The sequence below is a fragment of the Jatropha curcas genome, chromosome 2, assembly GCF_041381405.1.
Source record: "Jatropha curcas cultivar XTBG-Jc1 chromosome 2, XTBG_Jcur_1.0, whole genome shotgun sequence".
Lineage (NCBI taxonomy): Eukaryota > Viridiplantae > Streptophyta > Magnoliopsida > Malpighiales > Euphorbiaceae > Jatropha > Jatropha curcas.
Window position 1 is genome coordinate 23331769 of NC_143152.1, and position 9482 is coordinate 23341250.

At 27.9% G+C, this 9482-nt stretch overlaps 1 protein-coding gene across 1 annotated transcript; it reads left to right on the forward strand.

Moving 5' to 3' along the window:
- Positions 1-465: 465 nt before the first annotated feature.
- On the forward strand, positions 466-5311 carry LOC105636353 (uncharacterized). Its single transcript, XM_012219614.1, has 4 exons — positions 466-668; positions 4125-4353; positions 4450-4774; positions 4878-5311. The coding sequence occupies exons 1-4, from the start codon at positions 466-468 to the stop codon at positions 5309-5311; spliced, it is 1191 nt and encodes a 396-aa protein (XP_012075004.1).
- Positions 5312-9482: the final 4171 nt, after the last annotated feature.

Below are 9482 nucleotides of genomic sequence, written 5' to 3' on the forward strand. Positions count from 1 at the left end.
ACTAATAATCTGTAATTTAAAGAAAGAAAAAAAAAAAAGGAAATTAAGAAGACCCTATCAATAATGTGAAATTACCAATCCCATGAGGATCATATCTTCTTCCTTTGTTTTTGCTCTCTTCTTTAACGAAAACACATCACAAACACTCTCTTCAATCCGTCTTCTTCACTACTTCTCCAAAATCCATTTCCTAATCTTGCTCTCAGGTTTCATGGATTCAATCGCTTCACTTTAATACTTGCTCTAGTTTATTCCATTAAGTCATTTCTACCTATATTAAAATGACTTTTTTGGTGTTTAGCCTGACAATGCCTTCTCATCGGTTTTGAAGAAGGGTAGTAGATGTGTGTTTAAATAATTTTTTTTAATTTTTAGAAAGTGTTTGGTAGTATTGAATTGTTAGAGGAGAAGGAGACACATATGATACTCCTACAATTGATAGGAGAGGAGCGTTCTCAATTGCCGATGGCGCTGACGGTGGCGGCCGTGGCAGTGATGGCGGTGGTGGTGGTGGAGACCGTGAAATATGAATACTCAGTAGGTAGAGGGGGATTTGATAATGAAATGATGATGGTGGGTAATGTCAATGGTGTTGCAAAGGTGGCTGGTGGTAGCTTTGTGTGGATGGTGTCGATGGTTCTAATGGTGGTGAGTGGTGGTAGCTTGGTGTAGATGTTGACAGCAATGGTGATAGCGTTGGTAATGAGTAGTATAGTTTGGTAAGGAGAGGATGGCGGTGGTGATCCTAGAGTGATGCTCAAATAATTTTTATTTAAATTAAATAAAACGTTTTTATTTAATTTTTTTTTTATTTTTCATCTGATAATAGTTATATAAAACGATAATAATTATATTTAACCCATTGGCTTCTTTTTTATTTTTTTGATTTTGATGTTTATATGTAAAAGGAAGGGTTGTAAAAAGCTTAAGGGCAATCTTTGTCATTTTAAAAGATACATTTCATCTTTCTCTTACATTTGCTTGTGTTTTAACTGGCAAAATAACTGAAAATGGATGGAAAAGCTATATAGTTTGACGGTAGTAAATTTTACGGACGGCTAAATATTTGATCAAACTATAAGATTACTTAAATAATTTAGTCAAATCTTGAGGGCAAAATAATAATTTTCCCTTATATATTGATTTTGGCATTTTTTTTTTTTCAACTATGTTTTGTACTTGGGAAAAAAATAGTCCATCCTAAATTTTTGTACAATTAACACTTAAAAACCTCTATTTTAAAAAAGCATTTTTGAGTTCTTTAAATTTTGATTCCTCAATAATTTCATCATTCCATCCAAAATGATATATTTTTCTGTTAATCTTAGCCATTTAAGTGAGTCCGATGAAAAAGAAAAATTTTAAATCTCTAAAACACCCTAAATATAACAATGTCATCTTCAACTGCGGATAGAAAGCAATTGATGCGTGGTCGTTCATTGTTGATATCTTCAGCATTGAAACAGAGATTAACTCTAATAAGAGTAATTCTTGCTTTGATGAACTCGATTGTGGTTTTGATAGTTGAGATTTTGCATAGGCAAGTTCAAGGCCATTGGACAAGAATTTGTCGTGGGCAATGGTGATGAGAGCTGAGCAAGGAAACGTGGATGACTCTTTACAGAGTGTATAAAAAACTGACTTGGTGGAGTCGATATGGATGGGGATTGTAAGATAAATTTAGGATATAGTATATGAATTTAGAACACTAATAATTATTATAAAGTGAAAACAATTTGCATATCTGATTTGTGATTTCAAGCAAAATTTTCGATATGACTCATTGTATTTTCTACAACCATGTAGATCTTCCTCTCCGTCTCCTTATTCGCGTAGGCAGCTTTCAATTCGACTAGCCAAAATTAGGGTTAAGGATGGAGAAAGACCTAGCCTAGTTTTAGAGAATTTTATGAATCTTTCCATCACAAGTCTTTATAAGATTAGGTTTACACTTTTAACGCCTAATCATACTGGCTCATTAGAGGTGCACAAGTCCATTATACAAGTGATCACATAAATATAAATTGGGCTCCACACAAATATTTTTAAACTATATTTATTAGTCCGTTTTCACAAACTAAAATAGTCCATAATTAATAGTAGCCCACATTAAAAATTCTTACATGGATTAACCGGTGCTTACCAGAGCCAGTAAAAGTGAGAACTTTTTTTTTTTTTTTTTTATCTCAATTATATAAACAAATTTAATCTTGTTCTTTGATTTTGATTTATCATTTTATTCTATTGAAACAAAAGAACTGCTTTAAGTTAGTTTGCTGTGGGCATTAATCTTTGTTACTATATTCAGTTTATTTGGATATCTTTTCATTTGAGATTTGCAAATAGAATCTCAATAAACCCATTTGCTAGTTTGAGCATTTAATTTGTAACTTGCAGAAGAAATTAAACAAGAAGAAGGGAATGAATCTACTGTAATGGAGAAGCTTGAAGTTAAAATTCTTATAGATTTTATGCAGAAAATTAAAAAAGAAGGCATTAATAAATGTTTCAAGAAATATGTTCTTGATACTTTTGTAACCAAGAGAAAGAGATGTCGTTTAGAAAGTGAAGACGGTGAAGAAGAAAAGAAAGAAAGATTTAAAAAGTCATTGAAGGGACAAAATCAAAAAAAGCAAATTTCAAAAGCCAAACAAGGGTAAGAAATAGATTTTGAAATAATTGGATTAAATGCATCAATAGCTATGCCTCTTCTTGAATTGCATAGAAAAATTGATGGTAAAGGAGTTGTTTATTCAAAATTAATGGAACAATTTTTTGCAAGCTTTTATATAAGTGTTACACTGGAACCATGTGGGCATGAAGCTGAGATGGTTTTAAAGAACGGAGTATGCAAAGTTCTGATATCTATATTATTTAACCGAAAAGTTTTGGACAACAATCTAAATCCAGTGCTACGGAGGAGATGATTAGTGAGTTGTAGGGTGGAGAGGAGTCAAGGAGGGAGTGAGGGTATTTTCGTACTTTCACATTAATTTCATGGCTAAAGCTGAGTGTTTTGGACGACGGTGGAGGAGGGAGTGAGGGTATTTTCGTACTTTCACGTTAATTTCATGGTTAAAGCTGAGTGTTTTGGACGAGAGACAAAACCGTTGACGAAATCAAAATTCGAGAACCTCATAATTGCCTTTTGAAAATAGAGGTTCTAGTGTTAATAGGCTAAAATTTAAGGACACAATTATTTTTTCCTTCTGTACTTTATAATTATATTCAATGATAGATTGTAATTAATTTCTGAACTTCATTTTTTTAGGTATAGTCATTAAAAGTTACATGTAGGGTGCAATTGCGATAATTCATATAGTTTGATACTATTATTTTATTGGACCTATGAATATTCAATCCTTAACAATTTTTATACATAAATTTTGAATTTACATGTATCATAATTGTATATTTATATAAATTTACGCATTCAAAATTTTATCAGTGACAAATCCAGATAATTTATACATCTCTACACTTAATATAATCTGTGGACTTTGCTGAATAGCACAAAGTGTATTTAATGTATAATCGGTGGACTTTGCTAAATTTAATATATAATCTTTGGACTTTGCTAAATAGCACAAAGTGTACTTAACACAATTTGTGCACATTTACAATTACATTCTTAGTGTGACATCAACGATATTTAAATTGTTAAAAAAATTTTTAAAAACATTATAGTATTTTCACTCATATTGGATACAACACAAATTGTACAAAAAAATGTTTTTCGATGATCTATTTGCCATTGTCTACAGTACTTATTTTTTGAATTATGCAGGCATGATCTTAAGAATAAGTGCTCACACTCAAATCTATATAAGTACTTTTAAAATAACCAAAGTTTTAAAAACTAGACCGGATATCGAATCGATTTGATGAGCGGATCGCGGTTGGACTAAATCAACGCAGTTCAATAAAATTTTTTTATATTTTTTATAATTATTTATAAATAATTAACAAATTATACTCATAAAAAATTTTATAATGCAAAAGTAATAATGTAATTATAAGTATTATTCAAGCGGGGATCTTTTTTCTGTCGAGTTGGGGCACTATCCATGCCAAGTATGGAGGGGTCTTGATACCGCTATTGAGTATTTGGGAGGTGGGTTCAGGTGGCGAGTGGGTAATGGTGCCTCTATAAATGTATGTGCCTCTATAAATGTATGGACTGGACCGTGGATTTCTGTGGATAGTGCGTTTTATATTAGTTCTGATGCTGTGCGGGGTTTTGAAGATCTTCGGGTGTCAAGGTTGTGTAGTGTGGATAACTTGAGTTGGGATGTGGACTTGGTTACTGGCTTATTTTCCCCTCTGATTGCTGCTCGTATTTTAGCTATGACGGTTTGTCACGGAGAGGTTGCTGATTGCCTTGTATGGCATTGGTCCTCTTCTGGTATATATATTGTTAAAATGGGATACCATTTTTTAATAGCGTAGATGCACATTCCTGCTTTAGAGCTTCCAGATGAGTTGTGGTCTAAGCTTTGGGGGCTGAAGGTCCAACCTAAGGTGCTTCACTTTCTGTGGCGTGCATGTAGGAACATTCTACCTGTGAAGGAAGTTCTGATTTCCAGAGCTATTATTTCAGAGGGCGTTTGTCCTGCTTGTGGTGGTCAGGAGTCGATCCTCCATGCTATTGTTACCTACCCTTCTGTTCATGCTCACTGGACTTTTGTAGGTTTTTCATTTACTAATGCGCCTTTGATTGGTTTCAGGGAGCTGCTTTGGTGTGTGTTGAATTCTTTAGCTAGGGATCGGTGCTGTGAGTTTGCTGTGTTGTGCTACCATATCTGGTTTGCTCGCAACAAATTTGTTTGGCACAATCAAGTTCCCTCCATATACACAGTGGTAACATCTGCTGCAAGTTCGCATCGGCAATGGCTCTCTGCCCGCCCAGCAGCGCTTCCGTCAATCTGCTGCCCCTGCAGCTGTCCCTCAGGTTTGTTGGACTGCTCATTTGGTTGGAAGATGGAAGTGTAATGTGGATGCTGCTGTTAGGAAAGATTTGGGACGCACAAAGTTTGGAGCTCTAGTTCGCGATCATTCTGGGGAGTTTGTGATGGGATGCTTCTGTCATTCTTCTGGGGTCTATGCCTTGCGAGTTGTTGAAGATATTGCTGTCTGTGAGGTCCTGTCTTATTTGCGTGATAATCAGTTACATGGCATCCAAGTGGAAACGGATTGCTTGCAGCCAGTTAATGCTATTTTAGATTGTACTGAAGATTTTTCTGATTGGAGCTTAATCATTCATGATATAAAGATCCTTTTTCAACAGCGTGATAATGTGTGTATAGCTTGAGTTAGTAGACAAGCGAAGATGCCGGCTTATGAGCTTGCTAGAGCGGCTTATTCTTATGCTAGTTTTCGTCACTGAGACTTGATTCCCTATTTTATTGAGGAACTTGTATTTTTTGATGCTCATTTGGTTCATTGATAAAGTTTGCTCTTTCTGTTTCAAAAAAAAAAAAAAAAAATCATAAATATATAATCAAATTTTCAAATCATTCATCATCTAATATTAATCTATAACCACTGATTTTTATGTCATTCATTATCTAAACCAAATATTATATATTCAACATAATAATAAACATATCAAAATATAAATTATAATAATTTAAATGTTACAATCATATTTAAATTAATCATAAATCACACAAAACATTAAAATAATGAAGTGCTAACTAAATTATACTTTTTATTATTTTATTAAATAAATAAACAATTATTAGTTATAAAATAAGAATTTTGTAAAAATTAGTATATCATGACCTTTTAAAAAGTATTTTAATGTTTCTAAAAAAAAGTATGTTAATGTTTTAACCATTTGATCTATTTAGTTTATTATAAAAAAATTATTTTTTTTTCAAAATTAAATTGCCCAATTTGCAATAAAAAATCAAACAATGTCAGATTAGATCAGTTTAAACACTAAAAATAACTTTTATATATATATATATATATATATATATATATATATATATATATTTGAAATGAAAATAGACTACATTTTTAGATGAATTTTATATCGTTGGTCCAAAAGAGTTATTATTATTAAGAGTGTTTTATCTAAATATCACCTCTAGTTTGAACGTGGATTAATCTTATATATATATATATATATATATATATATATATATATATATATATATATATATATATATATATATATATATATATAAGTGAGAATATGGAGGGGATAATGAAATTTTCGATAGTTGATGAAATTTAGGATATTCTAAAATAATCTTAGTCATAGCTAATTAAAAAATTACATTTTATTAGTTAATTAGATATATTTATAAAAATTATTTTTTAAATCAATCATATGTGATCTGATTATCTTCTCACATATATATAAGTGTTTCCACCAATTTGGTAAGTTGAGGGTTATTCCTTATTGTGTAGCCCGCAGTATTATTTCGACCCATCAGGCTTCGAATACAGAAAATTATTTTTTGAGTAAATACATATAGATAACTAAACATTTCAAAATTTTAAGTTTTATCTTTTCTAAATTTATTTTTTAATAAATATATATGATAATTAAACATTTAAAAATTATTTTATATCTTATTTATTAAATATTTAATTCTTTTAGGATATAGATGAAAAAAGAAAAAAAATATATTCATTTTATTAATATTCTTTTCTTTTATTTTTATGATTTGATGTGATATATTTTTTAAAAAATAAATTTTCAAATAGAATATATAATATTTGATTTAGGAGAGAGATAAAAAAAGAAAAAGGTATATTATTTTTTTTATATTTGAAAGATTTGATTGGATATATTTTAAAAAAATATATAAATTTTCAAATAGAATTTACATAATTAAAGCTGAGATGGTAAACGGTCGAAAATTTTAATGTACAAAAAAATATAATATTTTATTGATATATTTATATATCTATACATTGAAATATTTTTTTATTAGGTAAGTTTTGAAAAAGTTTTATTCTTAATAATAATTTTTTTTATTTTCTTTTTCATTACTGAATAATTTGTAACTACTATCATTTTAATTTAGTAAGAGATTTATATCTCCCTTGCAATAAATAGATGACATATTGATGATTAAACATTTTTAATTTTCTTGATTTTTTTCTCTTCTATCTTAAATTTATTTGACTTAAAAGAAAATAATGTTTAGGAAACTCGACAAAAATTAGAACTATCTATATTTCTGTTTGGGTCACTTTTTGGGATTTCAAGAATTTGTGTGTGTACATATATTTATTTCTCTGATAAACTCGGTAAGTAATACTGCGACTGTAGCAAAGTGATTTCCATTATCCATTTAGATCATCTTGTCATTTCTTTTCTTTTACCTAGTAGTAAAAAATAATTTATTATTATAGTTGTATATATATATTGATTTGGGGTTAAGAGCAGAGAGTTGGAAATTGAACGATGGCTTGATTTTCTTTTTAAGTACCTATTAGGATATTAAAAATCTACATTTATAAATTAGAGGACTAAAGGACTAGATCTAGAAATTGGGTTGAACTTTATTCTAAGACCACTTCATTATATAAAATAAAATTAAGTACATAAGAAGTAGCGTTATAAGTAGTTTGTATAATAAAATGTAGTACAAATTAACTACTTATATTTATTTTAATCTAAATAAAATTATGCTTTAGTATTATATCTATATTGTATATAAAAGTGGGAATGAAGGAGAGAATAATGAGATTTCTTATATTGTCCTTCTAAAATCTATGATACTCAAAAATAATTTTAATGATAGCCAATTAAAAAATTTTGATAATAAAAATATATAATATCTCTATAATTTGATTGGATGTTTTTTTAACTTTTCTTCAATAGATAAATACATATAGATAATTAAATATCTAAAATTTTAAAAATTTTTTACTATTATCATCTTATTATGTCTAATTATATTTTATTCTTATATTCTTATATAAATTATTAATGATAATTTAAAAATTTTAACAATTTATTATTATTATTATCTTTATTTACTATTATTGTAATTTATTTTCAACATTATTAATTTGAATGAATATGTGTAGATATACGAGGCATTTAAAATTTTTTAATTTTTTTTAATTTATTTTAAATAATATATCTAGATAATTAAGATTTTGATTTAAAAAGCGTATAATTAACTTTTTTTTTAATTACAAATTGCACTCTGATTTGGTTGCCCAAAAAATAAGATAAAAAAATTATTATTTTTAAACATCTCGAATTTGACTAATTATATTGATATTTTATTTAATTCAAATCGTATTCTTTCTATTAAGGAATATAATTTTATTAATAAATTTTTTAAATGATTTCATGATTTTGATTGGCTAAAAAAAATAAAAATAAAAATAAAAATTATTATTATTTATAAATATTTAATTTAATTTAATTTATTAAATTAGTTTTTTATTCTATTGTTAAAATATATTTATTTACTAAAGAGATTATAGCCAAAGTTATTAACAAAACATGTTAGTTAATTATAAAACGTAAAATGAAAGTTATATAATGATTTTTATAAATTAATTTGGTACTTAAATAAAAAAAATAGAAGCAATTAGCGTATAATAAAAACTATATGAACTAGTATATTGAAAATAATATAGATGACTTATTTCATATTTAAATTATTATTTTAAAGGGAGAAACAAATACATCAATTTTTTTTAAAGAGATATTACAATGCAAGACATATAATTAAAAAAAATATTTTACTGTAAATATAAAAATCACTATATTTGTTGCAATCTAAATAAGAATTTATACTTTAATTATATAAATAAAAAAGCTAAATAAATATAAAAAATGAGTATATAACCAGTATAGTCAACGTGCATCGCACGTCGTAAAAAAAACTAATAGATATAAAAATAAATATTTAATGAGCATAATACATAAAACTAGTTAATATTAAAAAGACAGTGGATAGGCTATAATTTGAGTTTTTCAAATTTGTCATGAAAACCAATTTCAATATTGACTGGTTAGTTAAAACGGTAAACGGAAATCTCTCAATACTCATTTTGAATAGTCTTTCATCGAGTTTTTCTTCATAATATAGATAGAGAGATAATTTTTATTTTATTTTATTATTACCCAATGAAATTTAGAGCTAAATAAGAAATCAATATAATCAATCAAATTAAACTATTTTTATTTAATTAAAAGCGTTAAAAGTATTTTAGTCAATCCACAGGGATACATGCCAATCTCAATGTTTCCATTCATATTCCTACTTTCTTTTTTTTGGTAAAAAATGAGAGCAAAAGCTCTAAAAATAGATGCACATTGTAGTTTAAGATACACCAATAGAATCATCTACAATCCGCAAAGCCATTTATGAAGGAAGATCCTCAAAGATGTGTGTTCCAAGAGGATAACTATTAGCCACTTAAGAGAGATGATCTACACAGAAATAAATGAGATGAGAACAAGGAGAGATCTGTTGGCAGTTGACATTCACTGACTT

Coding starts and splice junctions, on each gene's coding strand:
- LOC105636353 (XM_012219614.1), top strand. CDS start 466: ATGGCGCTGACGGTGGCGGCCGTGGCAGTGATGGCGGTGGTGGTGGTG. Junction 669..4,124: donor GTGAGTGGTGGTAGCTTGGT/GTAGATGTTGAC, acceptor AGGTGGGTTCAG/GTGGCGAGTGGGTAATGGTG. Junction 4,775..4,877: donor TTTAGCTAGGGATCGGTGCT/GTGAGTTTGCTG, acceptor ATCTGCTGCAAG/TTCGCATCGGCAATGGCTCT.